Genomic DNA, 27,851 nt, shown 5'->3' with positions numbered 1-27,851 from the left:
TTTTTCGTCATTCAGCAAAGTGTACCCATTTAAGTCTCGTGGCGAAGTTTTTTTCGCCGCCATAGGCGTTGCCCCTAGTGCACTTTGGGAGGCGAACTACACGACACTGACGATTAATGGAGCAATGGTTTCCTGTCAATATGGAAACAGGAGTACCCAGTGAAAACTACTAACAAAACCGTTTTTGTTTATTATAAATTTCACTTGGATCCATCGGGAGTCGAACTATGTTACCAGCATGGAAAGCCGATCCTCAAATACTGTGTTATAGCGTTATAATGCTTTTATATTCCTTAGATCAAATGCTAAAATGGAATTTTGTTATGATCTCATTTTTTAATATTCTTCAATATCCATATTTGAGATCTTTCATATTTTTAATGATGTGCTCAAATGTGCATATCTTCCCTTCCTGTGTAATAAATAACTCCGCAGTTGGATAAATCCTTTCTTTTAACCATTATCAGGCGTCAGCGTCTGAAAGGCAAGAGTCAATGGCTCTAAACCTTACTTTTGATATCGGAATTCAACAAAAAGTCTACTCATGCGCGTGTAAGATTAAAAGGAAGAAGAAAGTTACTTTCTTAGTAGGTCTTCTCTGTTCTTTCAGCCCTTCCACTCTTGATTTTTCCTCCTTTCTTTCCTACGTGTGAAGTCGGGATCTGTAAGAAACTTCATAAAGTTTGTAGCTGAAGTTGGGCGTGAAAGTTATCGAAACTGACCGTGGAGGATGCTTGAGCCGTCAATATTATTTACTTGCCTGCCATGTTTGATGGAACCTAGCACCTTACTGCGAGTTAGAAGAAAAATAATACCTATTATCCTTTCTAAGGCTTTCAAACTATCGGTGGATTATAACGGGAATTGATTAAACGCACCAACCGTGGCGGATTTCTGAACATAGTGCCTGTAGGCTAATATAGATTAGTTTGTAATGAAATAATGTTCATTTAACCTCCTGAGTCCTGAGACATTTGTTGTATTATTTTTGAAGTTCAATATAATTCTAGAATGCAAAAAAAAAAAGTTACTGACATGAGAAAAAATGCTGAAAATATTCTGCAGGTTACAGTTAGGGAAGAAGTAACGCTAATAAGGACGAAATCTTGTAGCGTTATTTATTAATGAGAAACGAGTACTAACATTATTTCTTTAAATGGCACTATGTATAAATTGTTCAATATTTTAATTACTCTTGTCAGGATATGTTCAAGAACGTATCACAGCGGGTCATTCTAATAAACAGAAAGTTAATAAACGGGAAGTTATTTGAGCCTTAACGGCATGGTTCCTGTGCATAGTACGAATAACGAAAGTGGTTTGACTTCAACTTGCTGTAAACACTATGCAGTACATTGGAGATACTCAGGGTCGCGTAAAGCCGTTCCACATAGCTTTGGTTTACAGTAAACACATTTATTTATTTATTTATTTATTTATTTATTTATTTATTTATTTATTTATTTATTTATTTATTTATTTGTGTGTTTATTTTTTATTTGTTTGTTAGTTTATTTATTTATTTACTTGTTTATTTACTTATTTGTGTGTTTGTTTATTTATTTATTTGTTAGTGTGTTTATTTGTTTGTTTATTTACTTATTTATTTATTTAGTCATTTAGTTATTTATTTTTATTTATTTATTTATTTATTTACTTTTATTTATTTATTATTTATTTATTTTATTTATTTATTTTGTTATTTATTTAGTTATGTAGTCATTTCGTCATTTATTTATTTATTTGATTTAATTAATTATTAATTGATTTAGTTATTTATTTATTTATTTATTTGTGTGTTTATTTTTTTATTTGTTTGTTAGTTTATTTATTTATTTATTTACTTATTTATTTATTTACTTATTTATTTACTTATTTGTCTGTTTGTTTATTTACTTATTTACTTATTTAGTCATTTAGTTATTTATTTTTATGTATTTATTTATTTATTTACTTTTATTTATTTATTTATTATTTATTTATTTTATTTATTTATTTTGTTATTTATGTAGTTATGTAGTCATTTAGTCATTTATTTATTTATTTTAATTAATTATTAATTGATTTAGTTATTTATTTATTTATTTATTTGTGCGTTTATTTTTTATTTCTTTGTTAGTTTATTTATTTCTTTATTTATTTACTTATTTATGTGTTTATTTATTTATTTATTTGTTAGTTTGTTTATTTGTTTGTTTATTTACTTATTTATTTATTTAGTCATTTAGTCATTTAGTTATTTATTTTTATTTATTTATTTACTTTCATTTATTTATTTATTATTTATTTATTTTATTTATTTATTTTGTTATTTATTTAGTTATGTAGTCATTTAGTCATTTATTTACTTATTTGTTTTCTTTAATTAATTGATTTAGTTATTTATTTATTTATTTATTTATTATTTATTTATTTATTTATTTATTTATTTTGCTAATATTTGTAACATAAAATATAATATAAACAGAAAAGCTTTATGTATGATTTGAGACTTTCTCGGCGTTGGTTCGCTAATATGTTTTCGCGGGATATCAGCCGAGATAAAATTTTGGAATGTTACAAGCTTTCCGATCCGCCAACCAATCCCCTATCACCTGAGACAGCCTAACATCTATATAACCCACGACTTTCTGTCCAGACACAACTTCCCTGAAGATGGCTGCAGAGATAGCAGTTGAAAGCTAGGAACATTCCAAAATTTTAACTCGGCTGATATCCCGCGAAACATATTAGAGAGAAAAGCTTTAGTTCGCCCCTGAAAGAGTAGACCTCGTGCTCAGGGGCGGATTCCTGAATTGAAATTAAGAAGTATATAATACATGAAACCAAATGAATATGAGGAATGGAGAAGGGGAAACCCGGTGCCGGCACGTAGCCTACTTCTGTCGAATAGCACCAAGGGGGCCGCCAGGCTTAACGTCCCCATCCGATGGACGAATCACTATCAACAGTGACATATGCCTGCTCTTCATATGCACTGTGGAGAGATTTGGGATTTAACTCAGGCATATTGGTGCACAATCTAGTGATTAGAATTTGTGCACAGCCGTCTCTCCTAGTCCCGAGGTAGAAATTTTATATTAAAATTTCTGACCCCGCCGGGAATCGATCCCGGACCGGCTAGTCTGGAGGCAGACACTCGGCGGACAGTCAAGGCAAATGGGACAGTCTGTATAATGGTGTTATATTTATGCATGCGTTAGTGTAATGTTAGAAGTATGCTATAAAAATAAAAAAATCATTTTATTTTCTGTTCTAAACATTGAATTGAACTATACTTCAAAGAAATGACACCTTTTTATTGTGCCGAAATCCAAGCTGGTAAGTTCAGTTCACAGCTATGGGATGTATGTACTGTAGTTACCGGCTCTGGCATGTATAGCTGGCCAAGGTGTGCTATATTAATGTTCTTGTCACTCTTGAAAACATTCCTCAAAGCAGGATGTGGATACGACACTCATTACACAAGTGAGTGATGTTGACGGCTTTGAAGACTCGGGGCACTAAGCAAACACTTGGAGCTTTGGTGCACCAGAACTGTCAGTCTCTTTCTTTGAGACGAGGCCTAGTGCCATTGTGCTTTAAAAGAGTGGCAAATGCTATTTATTGCATAATTGAGACGGAACACGGTTTTAGCGCACTCGGAGAGCTCTGCGTCGGAGTAATATGAAAAGAGGAGATGTGGCCAATCAGAGAGAGACAGAGACAATCCGCTTTGTACTTGAACAAAAGCGTCTCGTTTACAAAGCGTGAATGTTGCTCGACAAATGTAAAGAAGGATGGCAATAAAGTACAAAAGGCTTTTAGTCAATATGATTTCAAAGAATTCAGTCACAAAGCAAATGTGAAGTGGGGTACATGTGTGAAACCGTTAACTTTTAAGAATCTGGCAGATGTTAGTCTAGTACATACCTGCACAAACAGCGCTCAACGAGCGCGCGCGCTCCTTCGGAGCGGGAGAGCTGTGTTTACCGCTCGCCGAAACGGAGAGGAAGATACGTCAGAATGATATAGACTTGCTATAGGTAGAGGAGAGGGAAACGACCACTCAGCTATCTAGTGGAATGCAGTGTGTAGGCCTATTCTCAGTAACTGTTTCACGTTGCTTACCTACTGCTAGAGCACAGTATGGAGGAATCTAAAAGACAGAACATAACATTTAACATTTAACGATTTACAGCTCGAACTTATTGATCTTCAATGTGACCTAAGGGCTAAAGATCCTTTGAATACTACTACTAGCCTGGTTGAGTTTTACAAGACTAAACATTAGCAATAATATCCACAACTACACAGGCTCGCTGTGAAAATGATTGCTATTTTTGGCTCAACATTTATATTTATGAGCAACTGTTTTCTATAATCAACTTTAATAAAGGTAGACATCGAACATCTGTAACTGATGTTTCATTACGATCAGTAGGCTACTGTTCCTTTCAGGTACCAACAGCATGAAACCCCGTTTTGATGTACTGATAAATAAAAATATAACAAAATGATATTGTACATTTAAGTAGCTATAGAATTTCTATTATTTCTGTAAAATAAATATTTCTTTATTAATTAATAATAGTCCAAGATAGTTTTGCAAACACTGAACGGGAATTCATTTCATAAGCACTGGTAATAGTACTTCCTATTGTGTACATTTTGTACGAGATCACCCCTTCTTCCAGTCCACTCTTACACAGAGAGCAGCTAATATCTGCATTCCGCTCATGAGCTGTGAGCCGGCTCGGAGAGCGCAAACCTTGTGCAGGCCTGGTCTAGTAGTATTTTTCCTTTCATGTTACAGAAAGCGAAGGGGAAAATGAATCGGAGGAGCCGGTGGGCTCTGTTCCTCTGACAGCACAGGAACCCCCCTCAACGACGCCCCGTCGGAACTCCAAAGGCGTCAAGATGAGTGACAATTATGACGTGGAAAACCAGGGGCGGCCCGAGCCCAGTCACTCCATTACCTCTTGCCTCCTTGAGAAACCAGAAATCGACAAGAAAGTCAAGGTCAGTGTGTATTATTAATAACAAGCTAAGTGATAATGCTTTACTATGCTTAAGTTATGTTTAAAAAGCATTCTTTTACAAATGCATTGTATTATATTGTACAAAGGGCAATCAATAAGTTTCCGGACTTCCCTGAATGTAGACAATACACAGTACAAGGGAAACGCAGAAGTTATCTGGAATCACGAAAACGCCTGGAATCTATACTAAATGCATCACTTTAAAGGCAGAGAAGCAGAGAGATTTCAGGAAAAATGTGCAATATTTCCTTGAAATCGTTGCACAAAATCACGTGCAGAAGTGTAGTACTTAAAGACAATCTGACGCTGTTTGATAGACTTTACTCAACAGGCATGGTAGCAATGATTTTCAATGGCACGCGCATGTATGTTAAACGGTACAATAAATAGAAGTGCAGTTCGGAAATATATTAATTGCATCTGGTATTTGTTTACATTCCATGGTATTCGTATATTGCTTCACAGCTAGAATATCGAACATAACAAAAAAGTTCATAGTACTACAAAGTCTTCATTCATAGTCACAGTCTATTTGAAATATATACAGAAGAGTTTTACAATATACTAGTAAAACACAACGGGTTAGTATCGATACTTAATACAAGACAGAATATTCATACAGCGTTATTGAATGTCATAAATTCACCTATAGTAACATTTTCTGTCACAACTCTGCATAAGTCCCGTATAAAATTTATAAACGGTTTATTAGTAAGACTGTACAAATATAATTAACACATAAAAAGGTGCTTCTTTTTAAGTGATATTTTCAAATTTAAAATTATGAAAAATGACTGCAATGTAAACAATATAGCTATTTGAATGCTACATCACTCAAAATTTCTAAGAAATAAGTTTATAGAAAATTCAATATATATAATAGAAAGAAAACTACCCCAGAATAGTAGCTGTTATTCAGTGAAACAATGCCGATTTTGCTGACTGGAAGTATGTAAAAATTGCTACTGAATTAGAGAGTCGTTGGACTAATAAGTTCCTGGAATACAAGTTTAATGAAATTTGAAATCTCGTCTTTTTGCTTACAAGTATCACACGAAGCTCTCGTAAACTATTTATAATTACTACTTTAATACCTTGCTGTATACAAACACGAAAGCAGAACTCCAAATAACATGCATTTAGAATGAAAGCAGGGAGCATCTCTCTGATGTATGAGTCAGCATGCTGGTCTTATGTAGAGGGCCCGGGTTCGATTCCCGGTCGGGTTGAATTTCCTGGTTGAGGTTTTTCAGGGTTTTCCCTCAACCGAAGGAAAATTCCAGGAAATTCGGGCCACAAAATCCCTGAATATCATCGGCCTCATTCATCACCGAAATCATATTCATAACAAATCAGTAATACATACACAGTCGCCATCTAGTTCACAACAATAGAACCAGTCTCAACAATAGTACCCAAGCCATTGGATTTCAACCAAAAGATTAACTCGCGATATGACCAAAGATGTTAAAGCGAGTATAAATAAAAGCGAGAAAAAAAATGAAAGCAGGCAGAACAAGTGAGTAATTAATTTTGAGAACGAATGTTGTATGATTTCGAATAAAATAAACGACAATAATTAAGTAGGTAATAAAAGAGAAGAGCGTCGGCTTTCCAGTGATGATATTTATAATAAAAATTGTATGACTTATTTAATATACATAAAAATATTCTTAATGGATTTGACAAAAACTAAAGTAACCACTGTTTTTTTTTCAATAAAATGAATATATACTTCGCACGAAAACATGACGACCTTCCCTCATCCCCTTCACCAGTTAACTGCAGGCACGCGCAAGGGATAAACCCTTAGCCGAGTTGCCAATTCTTGATGTCATTGTGATTTGCGAACGTTTTTCAAACTGTGTTCCATGAAACCGCGATTTTCAGCGAGACTATATTATCTTTGTAAATATACCTTAATTTGTAATTACTGAAACAAAATTGATGTAAAAATGAACAAACTTATTTTAAAAACACTTTATATTTATATTTTCACTAAGATGTTTTGCCTAAATAAACAAAAAAAATGCAGACTTCTATAATAAGTGTTAAATTCTCATGTTATTGAAGTTCCAGAATTTTATACTTAATTAAGAATGTTGCGCCGGTAAAATTTTCTGAAACTGTGATCATTGAATAGTAATAGAATTTATAGTACAAAAGAGTAAAGTTAGATTTTATCAGCTTCGCCTTGGGTGATAATTTCCACGAACGCATAAAATCTGTTTACTCTAGTGTGCTATACAATATTTTATTCATTACTGGTATGTAAATTTAATTTTAAATTGTAAGGCTTTCCTTTGTAATGTGTTGTTGGCCAAGAAGTTCATATATATTCATTTTACTATTGCTAATATGTTGGTTGTCATGTAGAGAGTGATTTAAAAACATTTAATTCACTGCTGTAAGTTAGGAAACTTTTAAGCACTGCTGTGAATAATGTCATTATTTAGGTTGCTAAGGACGGTGTTGCTGTTGGCGATATCTCTTTCGCGTACTGTTCACATACTGTTCGGCGAAGTAAATCACGTATAAAGCCGTCTATCTTACCGAATTCTGTTTTAATTTGTTTATTTTCTCTTTAGTTGGTGAACCGTAATTCTTAATTTCTATGCCCATATATCCAACTCCGCCGGTTGCGTCCGATGTTAAGTGATTAAGATTTATACTTATTAAACTGCATGAACTTTCGATTACTTTATGGATAGAATTTCTAACGTTAGACACAATTTTAACTCTTTGTTTTCTTAGCTACGCTCCTCTGCAAATAAGATATTCTGTTTTCTTCGACGGTGTTATTTGTTGTTCTTGTCGTGATGGTCCTGGATCTTCAGGTGAATCAGGAGGCCTGGCTGCAGATCATCTGCTCCAACACTCATTAATCATGGCCGGAATAAATGAGACATATTGAAGCGCACAACGGTATAAAACAACACGTCGACAAATGTCTAAAAAGGCACTGAGAACGGGTGAAACCCAACAGGTAGAGGCAATGACTGCTATATTTGGCAATGCTGGGATCTATTGTATTTCTGCCACGCGGCTAGGAGTTGAGTAGAGGATGGGGGTTTATGAGGGATTACCAATTCCAAGAAGAGAGGCCGTCATGTTTCCGAGGCAAGTATACATAACTACCATTCCAAAATATTTACTAGTTCTCGGTTTACTGAAATTATTGCCTCATTCATTAATAGTTTTATACCCAAGGACAGGTCTTTCACTGCAAACCCAGCATTATCCAATATTTTATGACCAATTAATTTGTCAATATTGGATATAAAATGCATTTATTTCTTACGCTTTGTAGAGTGAACAAGTAAGAAAGAACTCTTCACCATTTCCATTCCCAAGTGACAGGTCCATAAAAACTGCAGACCTCAATTCAAGAATAAGAGGAGAAAATTGCATTGCTAGAAAGGGAGCTGGATTTAGAAGAGATGTTCAATGCCCCAGAGTGGACAGAAGAAGATTCAAACTTACTCTACTGAACGCGAGAGGATTTGCGTTTCTTGAGGAAAGTTAGATCTGATGCTAGAACATGGTCGAGTATATGAAAGCGGTGGGGTCCACTAGTGACACATAGTAATTTACACTCTCATTTTCCGAAAAACTTTATTTAGTTTTAAAACAGGATTGGGCAGAATTATGCACTCTGTGCTTGCACGGTGTACTACGAGAGAAGTGTGCTTATAGAGTGCACGAAAACCGGTTTATTCAAGTTGCGGTACGTACTGTATGTTTCAAAAGAAAATGTTATTCTAGCAAACTAAATAAGAACACAAAGTAATGAAACACTTCCTTAAACACAAAACAAAACATGTCTGTTGCACATTAATTCATATTACTCAATTTCTCAAGATTTGGAGAAACTGTATTAGTACAAGCTATGCGAAGAACTGCCGTTAAAAGCCCATCATTTCTTGTTTGCGATTTGTTTATTTTCGTAATAGAAAATGTTTGTTCACATCTATAAGTGGAACCAAATAAATACAAAACTTTCTCACACAGCTCATGCAGATTGGGAAAGCGTCCTCTTGGGAATCCGTCATAAAACTGTATAAGACTTGACCTTGAATCATATTTCCCTCGCATCTCTCGCTCGCATCGCAGGTCAATCAATTTACACTATAATGAAGGGGGGACGTTATCAATAATCAGTTGGAATCAGAACATGTAGCAATCTAAATCGTGGAACCTTGATGTAAATTCCTCTAATAGACCGGATAGAATACATGCGTACATTTCGAAATTTTCATTGTTCAAAATAATAATAATAATAATAATAATAATAATAATAATAATAATAATAATAATGGTTTATTTTAACTGGCAGAGTTAAGGCCATTCGGCCTTTTCTTCCACTCAACCAGTATGATAAAAATTACTACAATGCTATGAATATAACATAATTAATACAATACAATACAATACAATTCAAAGCAATACAATACTACAAATACAAGACAATATAATACATAATTAATATAATACAATGGTAATTCTTTTCGTCTTCACAACACCAATAAAATAATTATGTAATAATAATAATAATAATAATAATAATAATAACAATAACAATAATAATAATAGTAATGATAGTTATACCTAAATTAAATTAAATTATTAAGCTCGATCACAAGTATAATTTCAATTTGACTGTGCCCGTAAGAAATCGTTTAGCCTTTTCTTGAAAGTGGTTATTGTCTGGCAGCCCCTAATCTTCTGAGGTGGAGAATTCCATTCACGGGGAACTGAGACAGTAAAAGAGGATGAATAGTGGGATGTTCTATGGGCAGGAATTGCTAGGATTTGGCTCTCCTGTGACCTGGTGTTTAGATTGTGACTGGAGGATAAGTAGTTAAACCGGGAACGAAGATAATTTGGAGTAGAAGTGTGGAGAACTCGAAACAGAAGATAAGGGTGGGAAATGATATATTTCGCCCTTTTGAATTTGACGTATCCGTAACAGCAATTTCTCCTTAAAAGCTGCAATTCTATCTGCAAATTGTGTATTAAAATTTCTTTTCCCTGAAGTCCTAATTTAGCTCGTTTAAAAGCTGTAAGATCTGTTATAGCTGCTGGCACACTACAGCGCTCGCACTTGGAATTCCCCGTGCGCACGGAGGGCAAATGCACTCAAACGCCCATCGCTGTTTTAAAATGTAATTGAGACTCCAAACTTTATCAACTTTCATTCCAATGCGTGCATTCATAGTGCAGTACACAGGCGTCAAGGATCAGTAGACTTCTGTTGCTGTCTACTGGAAGAAAGTAATTCAACGCAACATGGCTTCCTAATCTGTCAGAGTGTCCTTTTCCACCAGACTCCGTGTCTGTAAGCCTGAGATAGCCCCAGTGTGTTCTGGAGCTTTTCCGCAAGAGTCGCCAACCAAGATGAGCCTGACTTCTGAGGGAGAGGACGTCAAGATTACCTTACTGGAGTGCCAAAATCAATCTCTTTGAGTCACTGGACCGCGACAAGATTTTTCTGCGTAGAAAAATGTTTGCTGTTTGGTTCACATTGAAATAATAAAAATATTTAGTTTTACTTATACTTCATATATTATGTCAATTATAATCTACTAAATGTGCTTTTTAGTTTCTTTAATTTTACACTTAAAATATTAACCACAGATAACAATCAGGCTCGTATAGGTAAGTGATCTTCATGAACCGAACATCTCTAATATTAACCAGAATGAACGTCATGAATTTATTTATTGATTTGTTTATTTATTTATTTACTTATTTGTTTATTTGTTTATTTATTTATTTATTTATTTACTTATTTGTTTATTTGTTTATTTATTATTTTATTTATTTTATTTAATTAATTAATTAATTTATTTATTTATTTATTTACATATTTACTTACTTATTAATTAATTAATTTATTTATTTATTTAATCTGATAGGATTAAGGCCATAAGGCCTTCTCATTCATCCTTCCAGTTAGCACACATAAATACAAAAAAATACAAACACTGATGAAAATAATACAAATTAAATTAAAGCCCTATAGAGGGTCTACAGAGTCAAAAGAACACTACAGAGTTCTCATCGAGCTAATACAAGAAAAAAGAAAGAAAACAAAGATAGCAATGATGAAATGATGAAAAGAATAAATGATGAAATGAATGAATGATGAAATAAATGAATAAATGAATGAATGATGAAATGAGTAAATGAATAATTGATGAAATGAGTAAATGAATGAATGATGAAGTTAATATACGAATGAATAATGAAGTAAATAAATTTAATGGTAAATGAATGAATGAATGAATGAATGACTTACGAAATGAAGATGAATGTGTGAATGAAATAAATGAGTGAATAAATTAATAAAATGAATAAAGACACAGTATAAATAAAGGAAAATAATAAGTAATAATAAAACATATAAATTGCATTGAATATATTTCACTCTGAATCATAACTTATTCATACACCTTATAAATAGTAAGTGAGTAGCTTAATAACAAAGGTGGACATCTCACCTCAGATCGAAATTGAGATAGCTGTAGATTTGTATACAATTTTTCATGCCCTTTCCAGTTATTGTGAAACCATATGCAAACTCTAACACTACATTTATAAAATAAATTGTGTTAAATATTACAAAGAACACTGTGCAACAAAAAATTGCCTCTAGATCAAAACTATGGAGGCGACAGATATCCGTCTTTGATATTAAGCTACTCATAGTAATTTCTTAAAAATTGAAGTGTCGCAATAACAGCCAACCGACAGAACGAACAAAATCACGCAGTTATAGGGATCCTATGAATCCCATGTCACGTTTTATATCACAATAGTATTACCAAATATTCAGAATGGAATAATAGCAGCTTTGGGCATAATATACTTTGTATTTATTACTGAAAAAAATATATTTTACATGCTGTGAATGTATTACGCAGAATCAATTCTTTCATCTCATGGAAGTCGCACTTTAGATTTGTTCACCTAAAATTCGATCGTCCTCTCTCAGATTTGAGTATACGTTATCTCAGATCTAACGTCTAGCACCTTAAATATTAGACTACCGCTTCCGACAAGTCATGATTTAAATGAGGAAATTGCTTCCAAGACCTCCATTATTAAATCCCGAGTAATTTCTCGTACAATGGCACATTCGGATTTCACATAGAATTTGCATGAATGGCATTCTCTAATGAAGTATGATGGTAGCTTACGGATCTTTGTGTTATTATTGTTACTTTTCTCCGTATTTTCCTAGAATATGCCGCTCTTGTTATCCGCGTATTATGTTGTGAATAGAAAACAGGATTTCCCGTCCCCACTTACCCGCGATAATATGATGTATACACATCACTCTAAACATGTCTCCCATTTCAAACCGTCTGAAACAGCTCTCTAAACAAATGTGACCCTCAAAGAATGGGTGTTGATTGTCAGTTGTTATCGCGTTTCGTTTTCATGGTAACGACATGACCGATGAATGGTAGCCAAGGAATGTAGGTCATGCCTGACAATCTGATGGATGGCGGCAGTATTCGCCGATGAAACATATTTCCAGCGTTGGTAGTTGACTATTAATGCTCGCGTTTGTAATTTGAATTTTGATGGAAAGGCACTTTGTTTGGTTTTTCATTAATATACACTGATTAGACTCTTACGTAGGTAAATGCTCCGCAAACCAAAGGGGTCAAAACTTATTTACATCACAAGTAACCTATACCTCAACTCAGTGTCTGTTTTCCGAAATGGAAGGAATTGTATGTAAAGGGAGGGTTGAGTTAATTTAATGAATAAAACTCTACCTAATCTTTCTAACACATGCCAATTTAATATATATTGTCTATTTCATAATTGAATAATTTCAAGGGAAAAATTGTTCCGGGGCCGGGTATCGATCTCGGAACAATTTTTCCCTTGAAATTATTCAAATCTGCTTTACAGGGAGCCTCACCTGAAAGACTAGATTTGCATATTTCATAATTGTCTATCATGGAGTGTTAAAAATTTGTGTTGATCACACTGATACTCTCTGATAAAAAATCTGTTTTATTTACCAGTACTGTATATGAAATAACATCAGTGGCAAACGTTCGGAACAACTGGATAATACGCACGGTAGACCAACATCGGTAGTCGACGTTGCTCGCTGGCCACTAGTCACCGGACCGTACCGAGCCGTGTCGAACAAAAGACAATCGAAATGGTGGTAGTAAAATCCGCGACTATATTCTTAAATAATTCACTCCATTAGTCAAAGTGCAAGGTTTATGCAGTACAACGGGCGTTTTGAATGCACCAAAAGAAAATACAGATGTAGTAATCTTAAAGTAGGTTATCAAAACGAAATAAGGGGGGGGGAGGGGTAAGGTGTGTTTCAGAGAATATCATTCAAATGAAGGAAAGTAAATTTCTGGTTAATGTTCACCAAAGCGTTAAGTACGTAATTATGACCGCGCTTCCGTTTTATTTGTGGTCTAGAGAAAATACCACATCTTTTACGAATAAAACTTTTAGCGGCCTTGAAATTATTCAACACTTTCATCATATTATTGTTGATCAAAATTACGAAACAAAAACTATCATAAGCGCCATGACCGACAGAATCATCTTGGATGTCAGCGAATGCGTGAACTTGGTTAATAAAAACCTAAACTAACCAAACCTAACCTTCGTATAATATGCAAGATGTGTAACCGGAGCAAGAAGGGATCTTTTTGATTTGATGTGGAATGTACAGATCGATTATTTAGTCCTGACAGCTCAGCGACGCGAACGAGGGGAAGTAATAGGAGTAGTGGGGGAGTTCCGGAGTAGAGATAGGAGCGAGCCGTCAGTAAAGAAATGCAATACAGCTTAACTGTACTGGAAATACGACGCTCTACCGCATACGTGACATCCGATCGCTCTGAAAGCAAGCGACTAACCTGAACACCCCTTGGCGTAACTTATTGGACTCGCCTGACCCAGGTGCACATTATCGGCGATTGTCAGGACTAAATAATCGTACTGTACACACGAAAATAAATTCAAGTAAGAATCACGCTGTCACTATATGACAGGTCCGCGCATGCGACACAGCAAAACTGTTCCTGTCGCGAACCCCTCATCTAAGCCACGTAATCTATTCGCAATATTTATGCAAATACATCTTGTTGGTAACAGTGGTGCTATCTCTCAGTAATGTTCAGAACGAAGGAGGTAGAGAGGAAAAAAAAATTTCCTTCCAACGACGCCACAGACCAACGTCATGTCCTTATGTTGGCGACATTGTGTATTTAGTTCAATTTTGTCGTAACCGTAACGGCACGGTTCAAAGATACCGTAGCAAATTCTCCAGTTTAGCGAAATCTTCTTCTTAGCCTAATACATATCTCAATAATTCGAACTGTAAGCGACTGTCTGAGGCTGTATAATTCAGAGTTTACTTGGAGGGAACGATTTTTCTTCTCGTTACCCAGTCCAAGACAGGCATGAAGCTTATAGATTCTTATATAACCATACTGGAAATTGACGTCCCCTTCCTTTTCGATATCTCTATTCTTCAGTACTTCAAGCTCCGCGCACTACTGGCATTGTTATATTCCGATAAGGAGAATTCTGTCTTTGTGCGTGGGATCCAGCTGGAATTGGGGTACAAGAGTCGGCATGAAAGGAATTCCATTGATCACAATTCATAGATGCTGTATTTCAGGCAACGTAACATTTCTCTGCCCGGTATACATATTCAGTCTTACTAATAAAAACTCTATATACAGACGTTTAACTGTCTTATACTTATACATTGAGTAGCTCGTTTATACGTCGTGTGTAAATTCCTTACTAATAATCACTACATACGTCGTGTTTAACAGTATAACTGTTACACAGCTACGTCATAGTTTCGTCGTGACTTCGTTAAGAAAGATAATAAAATATCTGAGGTTCCTTAGTGCATCCGGTAGAGTGCTCTAGTGTGGCGTGTTAAGTATCGATAGTACAACTGGCTCTAATCGATTACCATACTATATTTTGGTCAAAGAGTACAAGTTACAGCAATAATATTCTACTTATTCTGTGCTCTTTGGTGTGTTCTTCTGTGGTTACAAGGCCGTCATCATCATAAAATGACAGTCGATACGAACAGCTGTTAGAGGGGCGCCCATTTTTTCTCTATAGACAACGTTTAAACAAGGGGTTTCGTGTATATAAGTACTACAAAGCAATTCCCATTGTATAGTTACAGACTGTTTATACATCCATCGCTTATGCATGGTTTATTAGTAACGTTTTCTGTCTCAACGCTGCATAAGAGTCGTGTAAAAACTATACACAGTTTATTAGTAAGACCGATTGTATATTAGCTGTTTATTTATTTATGCAGTATTACAATTTTTTGTCAATGTCATCGCATTATATCAAGATTATTCTAATTTTCTTTCCAAATGCAGAAAGTTTGTATAATACTAATAATCATCTTTATAATGACCATATACAGTATATAGGCCTTTTCAAAATCTGAACTAGTCAAACTTTCCATTTAGTGGATGCTGTCTTTCCCTTTTTCCTCTTAATGGATAGAAATATATTGAAGAAAAATCATCATCATCATGAACTTCGTTTTAGACCAGGAGTCGTCATCTCAGTGCACTATATTGCAGGCACAGTTTGCTCGCTGCTCAGTTCTATCCCTTAGACATCAGCTGTGCAGCTGGAGGTGGGGGGGAAGGAATCGGGTGATGGCAGCGGCGTCCGTTCACTTGTTCAATCCTTTTAATCAGTCTCTAATAAATATAATAAACATAGAAGAAGCATGTACTTAATTTATTTTAAGAGGAACTGTGTAATAAGTAAGCCACTTTTCAGTTTAAGTCAAGAAATAATATGTATTTTTCCGTTATGTACTGTATCGGTTTCGAAAGTAAATATTTTTTTTATATCAAAGTAATTGAGAACTTACGGACCTATAGGCCTAATGCATTTTTACTATTACGAAATATTAAACAAATCGAATCCATTAGTAATATTTAAATAATGTCATCCTATTCCTTTGTTCAAGTGTCGTCAATAAAATAAAATTAATTATCCATTTTTTATCTGACACTATATATCACAAAACCAATTATTTGTTATTATATATAACATATGAAACATATTATCGTTTCTGTTACAAGGCTAAAGTAGGCTTAAATTATTTTATTACAATGTAAATAACAAATTATAAAATTTATTTTCGCTGTTCGTTAGCATTGGTTTTCCTGGATTTTTAAATCAATTTTTAGTTTAAGACAACAAGCAAGTTGTACTTTTTCGTTATGTATTGCAGCGGTTTTGAAAGCAAATAGTTTTTTTTTCATGTTAAATTAATTGAGAACTTACAGACCTATAACGCATTTTCACTGTTACAAAATATTAAACAAATCGAATCCATTACTAATATATAAATCCCGTCATTCTATTCCTTTGTTTAAGTGTCGTCAATAAAATAAAATAAATTATCCATTTCTTATCCGACACTATATATCACAAAACCAATTATTTGTTATTTTGTATAACATATGAAACATATTGTCGTTTCTGTTAAAAGACTGAAGTAGGCCTAAATTATTTTATTACAATCTAAATAACAAATGATAAAAATTATTTTCGCTGATCATTAGCATTGGTTTTCCTGGATTTTTTAATTCGTTTTTCCCTCACTAACTGGTTTATATTAGGTGTCAATGCTCGTGTAGAACACAATCGAAGAAGACATTGTAAATTATGGTCAGAAAGTTGTCTTCTGTGATGGGATGCGTTGGCTTGGCTCGACACACTGCACACTACTACCTCCTCAGCCAGCGTCTCGGCGCTCCGAACTAATATGCAGGCCAGTTGACGATGGCTGTTTTAGACCATGTGATCTGTAACGATATTCTAAGAAAGATGGCCTTGATCCCTCCATCGATGTCTTGCTCTTCCTTGATCTGTGTATCCTCTTGGTCTATACTGAGGCTAATCTTAGAAGTCTCTCCCTTTTAATTCTTTGTACATGGTTCTTCTACTGTTGCTGATATTGTGAAATTTCTTCGGTTATGCAAGGAATTTGTAATGTTTTTCGGATATCTATGTTTCTTTTATCGTTCAAACTCCTTATACCCAATAAAGACCTTAAAAAAAAACATTTGAGCTTCTTCAAATTTCTGTGAATTTCGTTTATTTAATATCCAAATTTCGGTTCCATAACTGAGTGCTGCTTTCAGACGTTACGTTGTGTAGTCTTAACTTTGTATCTATTGATATCTGTTTGCCAAAATGTCTTCTAATAACTCCATTTTATTATATTTTTGTAATTTGACGTTTACTTTCTTTAGATTCTTTCAAATAATGAAGAGTACCCTGAGTTGGTTATCAGCCACCCGCAGAGCAAAACACTGGTAGAGTTGCTACCTTGTGGCCTCTAGTCAGGCATATTAAATGGTATTTCCTCCGTTTATGATAGAACGGTTATACCGCCATAACTTGGTCCCCAGAGTCTCGTTAGTGAAAGGCAGGGTGTTCCATGAGCAGGTGAGGTTGAAAATTGGGTAGTAGAGTATATTACAACATGATCCGGAAATGCGTATTTACAAAGTTATCAAAACTTTTATTATGTTAGTGTATGCCGACATGCCTTGATCGCTGGACTAAAATGAGAGATATTAGTTACAATGTTACATGAGTAATCATGTTGCGAATTAAATTGATAGTGACCTGAATACATCTTAGTATCCGCAAATGATTTCCCGTAGTTTCAGGCATCTTAATGCACATTATCCTGGTGCTGGATTGGTGGAGGTGAACAAATTGCTTGGCTCTCTTGATTTAAACTCCCTGAACTTTTACCTTTGGGGACACTTAAAGTCTGTGGTGTATTCGATGGCTGTGCGTGATGAACCTCTCCGTGCACGCATTTTGGCAGTTTTCCAGACTGTATGCACTACACCAGTTATTTATGAAAGAACATAATGAAACATCTATTAGATATTGTCAGCTTGGTAGCAAGTGTTGCAATGTTAATCAATTCAGAAAATCATAACAAATATTCTCCTCTTGCTTCCACACATGCATGCAGTCGTCGGATCATGGACTGTCGCACCCTTTCAAATACTCCCACACGGTGTCGAACGGTTTCGCAGGCTTCCATGACACATTGATGAAGTGTCTCTGCATTAGGAATGCCTGCTCCATAAACCAATTGTTTTGGATGGCCCCAAAGATAAAAATCCACAGGATTTAGATCGGGGGAACGTGCAGGTCATGGAATTGTTGATATGCATTCTCAATTTTTTTATGTTCTTTCATTGTATGTATGTATTTATTTACACTACAAGTGTGCAAGCACCCGGTGGCAGTGGTATACACAATATAAACAATACACAATAAAATGATAAACAATACAATTATATACACAATACAATAAGAATACACAATACAATTTAACACAATAATTACAATTCATAATAAAACATAAAATACCTAATTTTACAATACAACCTATATATGTATAGGCCCTACATAAGTTTCAATAGTCTTTCACTTTACTCTCATCTCACTCACTGTAGTGGCACTGTGACGCATTTCACTGACACATTAGGACACATTTCACTGACACTATAGAACACATTTCATTGACGCTATAAATTATCACTGATTGGAACTATTCACTGCACTGTAAAACCATAACCTCACTGACTCACCACGCTTCACTGATACAACAGTTCAAAGAAGACAAATAATTACACCCTTATGCATACTTATAAACAGAACTACATTTAAGCTAATCATTTCTAGTCTAAGGCCCTCTTACACGCTATTTTTAAATAATTTACAATTCAAGCCAAGAGAGTAACTCGTCAGGCTAAATAAATACATGTCAACTTAAAAAATTAAATGTTAAATGTTGTCACCTTAATTTTAACTTGCACTTTATACACAACTTTTTAAGTTAATCTTGAATCTCCTTAAGGAAGGACAGCCATCAAAGACCGCTGTAGGTAGGTCATTCCAATCATTTACAGTTCTATTTAAAAATGAGAATTTACCTACATCCGTTTTCTGTTTCCTACATTTGATTTTAAAATCATGATCGTTCCTACCATATTACGTTGGCTTTTCTAACCGAGCCGTTATGTCTACCAATGCTTTCTGACCTAGATGTGCTTTATACATTGACTAAAAAACTAAGGATTTTTGGATATAAATTTATATGAATTTATTTTCTTGTTTTGGTGTGAGGAACATGCCCCCAAAGTTTGTCAAAATATTTCTGAAACACCCTGTATATTGTAAAGTACTATACAGCTACAAACTTCCTTATTAAAGGACTCTCATAAGGACAAAGAGTTATAAAAATTAAATTATTAGTAGTAGTATAGTAGTGTTGGTGGTGGTGGTGGTGGTGGTGGTGGTGGTGGTGGTGGTGGTGGTGGTGGTGGTGGTGGTGGTGGAGAGCAGTAAAATGTATAGATTAATTTATTTTAACTCTAAAAATTTCCTTATCCTGAGAACAAATCTCGTCCAGATCTTGTCTGCTCTTTGCTTATGGCCTACGCAGTTTCCGTCTGTGAACTTTGGACTGTAACTGTCGAAAATCTCATTGCAGCACTGCTGCCACAGAGTCCAGGAGCAGCGACTTTCTCATTACGATTACATATAGTTGTCCGCAACGTGACCTGGAAGCAGATTATTTTGCTTATGGTGGCAATTTTGATCACGTTCTGGATCGATATGTTACAGATATCTGATGAGCAAATTCTGGCGACATCCTTGCTGGAATTTAAATCCAGTCACTAAGCCGCAGCTCTCTGCACGCCAAATATATTTATCTAGAATATTACATAGGATAAACTAGCAAATGAAATGTAGCCTATAGTTCGTATAATTGAACATTTTCTATCTTTAGCGAAATTATGCCTAGACTTGATTACATTTTCACATTTAATTTCTACGCTTTCAATACATAATTGACAATACATCACAATAACTCACGGGTCGCTCAGATGCCATGAAGGTACTCTTGTTCTTAAGGGGTTAGATACAGCTTACAGCAGTAATTTTTTTGAAAATATTCAACATTTTTTTCCTCCATTACTGTATCTTATACAATAATGAAAATTGGTATGTGTAAAACACTGTCCTTCTCCTATATGAAAAAATAGTTTTACGATTAAAAAAAAAATGTTTATAATTTTTTTTTTTCAGAATGGGGCAGTTCACTGTTCAGTGATGAAGTGTTTCCCTCATAACTCATAAACTTGTTAACTATTTCATGTTTTCTCTCTTTTATTTTATTGCTGAAACTCATGTTACAATATCATGCTCTTTCAACTACATTCCTTAATAAATAATATATTTTTTTTTATTTTGCGTTAGAAGAAAATACTGATATTTGACCATTTTTTAAAATGAATTTATTTTTATGAGACAACCTATCAAAGGTACAGAAGTGATTTTACATCATATTGTAGATATGACATGCATAAATACATACAAAAAATTTCATGACAATGTTGGATAGCTTTTGAGTTATGTGGGAAACGCTTTTTCACTGCACAGTGAACTGAATTTTGAAAAAAAAAAAATGTAAGTAAATTTTTAATAGTTTTTATAAAACTTTTTTTTACGTATTATTATATTGCTAGAATAGCATAAAACATTATATAACACGGGTAAAATCTTCAACAGTAATCTCACTAGACGTTTTGATTTATCTAGAGAAAATCAAAACTCGAGTGGGATTTAATTGACTATTACACGATTAGAAGAAAGTATATAAAGATTAGAAGTAACGAAGTACTCCAATACAATAAAATATTAATTGACTTGCGAAAATACAATTGTCTTCAAATGTATTATTGTACCATCTCAACATTACAAATATTACGCTAGATGGCAGTAGTGAGCAATGCCTTCTCGTCGAGAAGTTCTCGATCTGTTATACACGATGGCAATGTTACTAGTCAAGAAGGCTTTGTTGATTCAGTTTCATTTTTATTAAAATGCAACATTCCACTTCAATTATCCGAATCCCAGTAATCAACGTCACTTGATAAATGATTTTCAATAAATCTTAATATTAAACAATATCTGATACGTGACTATCCATAATATCATATAGCAGAAGCTATAACATAACCTAACTAATATACACAAGTGTTAGAAAAGTTTTAATTAACGACGATGACATAAAAATAAACATGAATAATTTTAAAAGGAATAATTATTGAATGTACAATTTTCAAATTTGAATATGGTTGGTGGTTCAATTGATGTTATACTGGACTTGTGCGTAATAGAAGTGGAACTCGTTGATTTAGGTCTACATGGTGTATTCAACTTATTCAGGATTTCCGAATGGTGCTCTTCATTTATTTGTAAATCGGATTCAGAAGATGCATAGGTATGATCAGTGATTTTTATTAATTCTTGTTCTTGAATGCCAATGCGAGTCATATTTGAAACTGCTGTGCATCGACTGGAGTGGTTTGTAATTATATATATATATATATATATATATATATATATATAATTTTTTTTTGACGTCCAGACCAGCGCAGTTTCAAATGTTGGCAAACAAAGAAACAAATGCTAGGGACGCGATAAAATTAAACAAATGCTAGGGACGCGATAAAATTAAACAAATGCTAGGGATGCGATAAAATTGTGCGATAAGCAGCCATGATTGGTTGAAATACGTCCTTTCGTACCGTTTTATTGGTCAAAAGTAGTATGTCGTAGTAAGAGTGTAATAGTCATTATAAATACTCGTGAAAATTAGCGAATTTGGTTACTCTCACACACTAAATATTCACTCGTGTCATAATTACCAGACTCACACAATAGTTACTAAATTACTAGTTTTTATTCTGAATTGTTTCTTTTCCCTTGACATAAGATAGGTACTTCTCAAGAAATGCAATGTTTTGATTTTAGACATTGCTACTTTATATCAGTCTTATTTTACTACATTAATGGAAACTCAGTTGCTATGAAATGAATAATAACATATAATTTTATTCGTTTTTCTTTTTCGGCAGTTAATATTAACAGAGGAATGCGGCAACGAAATAACACGCTTTTCCCTCAATTTGCACGATCTTCTGTGTTCTACGAGTTGAAAGCAAGCCAGCATGGTAGAATTTGTAAGTAATTATTTTTTTGCTCATTCGACACTGAATGATTTAAATGTAATTCCCTCGCTTTTTGTGACCGCGCTTAGTAATGATGGATGATGTTTGTTGTGCTGAAATTCAAATGTACTCGATGGAATATTCATAAAACTTCGAGGCGAAAATGTAATTCAAAAAGAAACACTGCGCTGTCAGAAAAGCAAATTTCAAACTGGCATTATTACATTTAAAGTTAAACTGTTCCTTAAATGAATTATCGTGTAGCACTGAAAAACTTTCCAGTCTTTTGATTAGCGATAGGAGTGGCAGCGGTCTTGTACTCTTGTAGATTTTCGTTATTCTTATTTTGTAGATACACAAGAGTGTTCGAGTTAAGCAATCTACTCTTGTAGATTTTCGTTATTCTTATTTTGTAGATACACAAGAGTGTTCGAGTTAAGCAATCTTCTGAACATTTTCATCTGACGATAAGATATCTATATACACTAGTGCCAGAGCGAAGGAATATGGTAGATTCATGCACAAGTAACTGTAACACGGATGTTTATAGGAATTAAATGAAATTAATAATTATCGGAGTTGTCTAGTGTGGATTTTGTTGTTGTTGATGATGATAATAATTCGACAAAAAATCGATAAATATATGAGAAAACCGATATATTATACGATATATTGAATCAAAATTTCGATATCGATATATCGCTATACTTACCGGCTTTTAAGGAACCTGGAGGTTCATTGCCGCCCTCACATAAGCTCGCCATTGGTCCATATCCTGAGCAAGATTAATCCATTCTCTATCATCATATCCCACCTCCCTCAAATCCATGTTAATAGTATCTTCCCATCTACGTCTCGGCCTCCCCAAAGGTCTTTTTCCCTCCGGCCTCCCAACTAACACTCTATATGCATTTCTGGATTCGCCCATACGTGCTACATGCCCTGACCATCTCAAACGTCTGGATTTAATGTTCCTAATTATGTCAGATGAAGAATACAATGCGTGCAGTTCTGTGTTGTGTAATGTTCTCCATTCTCCTGTAACTTCATCCTTCTTAGCCCCAAATATTTTCCTAAGCACCTTATTCTCAAACACCCTTAACCTATGTTCCTCTCTCAAAGTGAGAGTCCAAGTTTCACAACCATAAAGAACAACCGGTAATATAACTGTTTTATAAATTCTAACTTTCAGATTTTTTGACAGCAGACTGGATGATAAAAGCTTCGCAACCGAATAATAACACGCATTTCCCATATTTATTCTGAGTTTAATTTCCTCCCGAGTATCATTTATATTTGTTACTGTTGCTCCAAGATATTTGAACTTCTCCACCTCTTCAAAAGACAAATTTCCAATTTTTATAGTTCCATTTCGTACAATATTCTCGTAACGAGACATAATCATATACTTTGTCTTTTCGGGATTTACTTCCAAACCTATATCTTTACTCGCTTCAAGAAAAATTCCTGTGGTTTCCCTAATCGTTTGTGGATTTTCTCCTAACATATTCACGTCACCCGCATAGATAAGCAGCTGATGTAACCAGTGCAATTCCAAACCCTCTCTGTTATCCTGGACTTTCCTAATGGCATACTCTAGAGCAAAGTTAAAAAGTAAAGGTGATAGTGCATCTCCTTGCTTTAGCCCACAGTGAATTGGAAACGCATCTGACAGAAACTGACCTATACGAACTCTGCTGTACCTTTCACTGAGACACATTTTAATTAATCGAACTAGTTTCTTGGGAATACCAAATTCAATAAGAATATCATATAAATCTTCTCTCTTAACCGAGTCATATGCCTTTTTGAAGTCTATGAATAACTGATGCACTGTACCCTTATACTCCCATTTTTTCTCCATTATCTGTCGAATACAAAATATCTGGTCAATAGTTGATCTATTACGCCTAAAACCACATTATTATTATTATTATTATTATTATTATTATTATTATTATTATTATTATTATTATTATTAATTTTCAAACAAGTGTTAAGCCTCTCGAATAGCCTGTTACGTCTCTTCACAACTGATCTCGCCATCTCTTTGTAGGTCTTCCCAGACTGTACTTGCACTGTAGAGCAGCTTTTGTTGTGCATGTTTCAGGCATACGGTCTAATATATTGTTGTATCCATCTGACGGAGTTACGCAATAAGAGACCAACCGCCAAAAATCTGTTTTTCGAGATAGTGACCATTGAAATAAATCTCGTTTTTATTAAACATTTTATGTAAGAAGTATTGTAACATTCATACTATTACAAAAAATAGGACAAGTAATATTAAAAAAAGGCTGACTGGTTTTTATTAACAGACAAGCAGTTGATTTAATATTGCAAAGCAAATTAAGTAAATAAATGTTATGCAATAAACGAATGTTGCTTATAAATAGCAGAAGAATGCAGATATCGGATTCTTGATTTTTTTTTCAACAGTAATCTCACTAGACGTTTTGATTGTATCGATAAATCTGCGAGTGGAACATGAGCAGATTTATCTAGAGAAAATCAAATCTCGAGTGGGATTTAATTGACTATTACACGATTAGAAGAAAGTGTATAAAGATTAGAAGTAACGAAGTACTCCAATACAATAAAATATTAATTGACTTACGAAACTGCAACTGTCTTCAAATGAATTATTGTACCATCTCAACATTACAAATATTACGCTAGATGCATGCTAGATGGCAGTAGTGAGCAATGCCTTCTCGTCGAGAAGTTCTCGATCTATTATACACGATGACAATGTTACTAGTCAAGGAGGCTTTGTTGATTCAGTCTCATTTTTATTAAAATGCAACATTCCACTTCAATTATCCGAATCCCAGTAATCAACGTCACTTGACAGATGATTTTCAATAAATCTTAATACTAATATTAATATTAAAACGTGACTATCCATACTATCATATAGCAGAAGCTATAACATAACCTAACTAATATACACAAGTGTTAGAAAAGTTTTAATTAATGACGATGACATAAAAAATAAACATGAATAATTTTAAAAGGAATAATTATTGAATGTACAATTTTCAAATTTGAATGTGGTTGGTGGTTCAATTGATGTTATATTGGACGTGTGCGTAATAGAAGTGGAACTCGTTGATTTAGGCCTACATGGTGTATTCTACTTATTCAGAATTTCCGAATGAATAATTTTAAAAGGAATAATTATTGAATGTACAATTTTCAAATTTGAATATGGTTGGTGGTTAAATTGATGTTATATTGGACGTGTGCGTAATAGAAGTGGAACTCGTTGATTTAGGCCTACATGGTGTATTCAACTTATTCTGGATTTCCGAATGGTGCTCTTCATTTATTTGTAAATCGGATTTCAGAAGATGCATAGGTATGACCAGTGATTTTTATTAATTCTTGTTCTTGAATGCCAATGCGAGTCGTATTTGAAACTGCTGTGCATCGACTGGAGTGGTTTGTAATTTTATATATATATATTTTTTTTTTGACGTCCAGACCAGCGCAGTTTCAAATGTTGGCAAACAAAGAAACAAATGCTAGGGACGCGATAAAATTAAACAAATGCTAGGGACGCGATAAAATTAAACAAATGCTAGGGACGCGATAAAATTGTGCGATAAGCAGCCATGATTGGTTGAAATACGTCCTTTCGTACCGTTTTATTGGTCAAAAGTAGTATGACGTAGTAACAGTGTAATAGTCAAGTTAAATCATTCAGGCAACAACAGTTTTCTGCAAATATCTTAATTTTTGTCAAATTGTCGTTGGTCTATTACTGCGTAACTCCGTCCCATTGTTAATCGTAACATGTGTACCCAGTGTTCCCATATTTAGCGATAAGTCCACACCTGTGGAGTAACGGTCAGCGCGAACAGCTTTATTATGTTTAGGAGTATCAAGCACCGTAACATGATAACAATTTGGAGAACAATCAACCTTCTTCTTATTGTCCGCCATTATTTACATTGCAAAAAAAAAACACGTGTCTCCAACAGAGTGTAATACGGAAAGTCGCGAAAAAGTAGTTGTAAAGTCGCTAGATTTCTCATTATCAACCAAGAAAGATTAAATTTTGTCACTATGGGGTGCTAAAAAGGTCACTAAATCCCTATTTAAGCAATATAAAAGTTAAAAGAAATTGTTGTTGAAAAAGAGTTAAAATAGCTAGATTGACAACACTGAACAAACCTATATATAACATGGTCAGCGCATCACGTATTTCACCTGTTTATGCGATGTTGCCAAATCCTTTTCACGTGAACTTAGATTGCATTTGAACCAAGGTAATTTGATCGCAGAAAAGTTTTATACAATAGAAGAAGTGTCTGAACTCGGTTTACTTTTCGATCTTCGATCAAAGTTGATCTTTAGTCAGGGAGTTTTATACAATTGGGCCTACGTCTATTACCAAACACATCCCTACAAACAAACCCCTCCAAATAACCTTGCGGGCGGGTTAGTGTCTTATAAAGCTCCGCAGCTACGGGTGCACCTCACGTGGTTTTCCTCAGGCGTAAGTCAAATGTCGGGATGAGCCCTATAAGAAATGGGCCACGGATCTATATGCCCTTCCCCATATATATTCCCCTTTATTATAAACGACGTATGCCCTAGTTCAGAACATATAAATTGTCTATTAAATATACGAGGTCACTCAATTAGTCGCAAATTGAAAGGACAGGGACCTCTCAAATTGCAGATTTAGATTTCACGGCGCTTCTTCCGACGGCCTTCACACGCTTTGTCATCGAACAACAGATGACAGCGTCTTGCCATCCTAACGGCAAACACCAGCCAGCTCTTCCTCTTCCCGTTTCGTGATCACTTGATCAATCTCAGTCCCCCTCGCGTATGTGGTACCTAAGAGGTTACGTCCAATTTCGGCTTCCCCTTCAAAATTTTCTAGAGTTCCTTCAGTGGAGCAGCGTAACCCGGAGTGAGACTAGTGGCCAACAGGCTTGGAGCTCACATATTTAGTTTTGTACAGCCCTCAACCCCTTGCAAGGACGCGTTTTGCGTACCTTTTAAAATTTTTCCTCCCAATTGTCTTTCGATTTTTCGATTTCGGGTGCGCCTCACTCACTCACAACACATGCACCAAGCTCTTCGTCCTTGTCCTCGCATTAAATAACTATAGAAACAATCACCCCAGCCTGAAGAGGGCAGTTAAGACCTAAAGCAGGCGGTACCCCGGAAACGGGATACCGATACACACATGACATGATGGAAAACCGACGGTCTGCTGAGCCAAGTCTGCGGTTTAACAGTATTTCTGTTATAGCTCTGATTCCTAATATTTTATGTCGTCGCATGCTGTGAATTCATTTGAACATTTTACGTACCATAGAAAACTCCATCGATGTCTTACATCTCTACTCGTATTTGGAAAGCTTCATGATTATAATTAAATAATAGAAATGATCTTTTTGTACTTAATACTATTCAGATAAATTGTCACATCGTTACTAGATTTCGTATCTCTTTGTTCCATAAATCTTCCTCAAGGGTCGAGCACAAACAAGATTCGTGACAAGCCGTTATAAATTACCGACGCTCATGGAGGCGTTGCTTTCTTGCGCTGCTGCAAGACGTCGCGGTTAATACATCAACATGGGGCTTCCCGTTTGCAGGCTTGTTAATATTTATTCTGCTCCAATGTCGCGGAATTAACGCCTTCATTACCGAATCTTCTGAGCAGCGAGGACTTGAGAACGTTGGATCATTA

At 34.7% G+C, this 27,851-nt stretch overlaps 1 protein-coding gene across 8 annotated transcripts in view; it reads left to right on the top strand.

Moving 5' to 3' along the window:
• Trpgamma (Transient receptor potential cation channel gamma) overlaps nt 1-27,851 on the top strand; it is a 663,689-nt gene that overhangs the window by 249,166 nt on the left and 386,672 nt on the right. For all 8 annotated transcript variants that reach the window (XM_069842256.1, XM_069842254.1, XM_069842252.1 and 5 more), the window contains one exon: nt 4,796-5,001. In XM_069842256.1, coding sequence (XP_069698357.1) covers nt 4,900-5,001 — 102 coding nt within the window. In that variant the 5' untranslated portion in view covers nt 4,796-4,899. The remainder of the gene's footprint in view (nt 1-4,795; nt 5,002-27,851) is intronic.

The sequence above is a fragment of the Periplaneta americana genome, chromosome 12 (genome assembly GCF_040183065.1).
Source record: "Periplaneta americana isolate PAMFEO1 chromosome 12, P.americana_PAMFEO1_priV1, whole genome shotgun sequence".
Classification (NCBI taxonomy): Eukaryota; Metazoa; Arthropoda; class Insecta; order Blattodea; family Blattidae; genus Periplaneta; species Periplaneta americana.
Note: the sequence above shows the minus strand (reverse complement) of the source record. Positions and strands in the feature narration are given on the sequence as shown.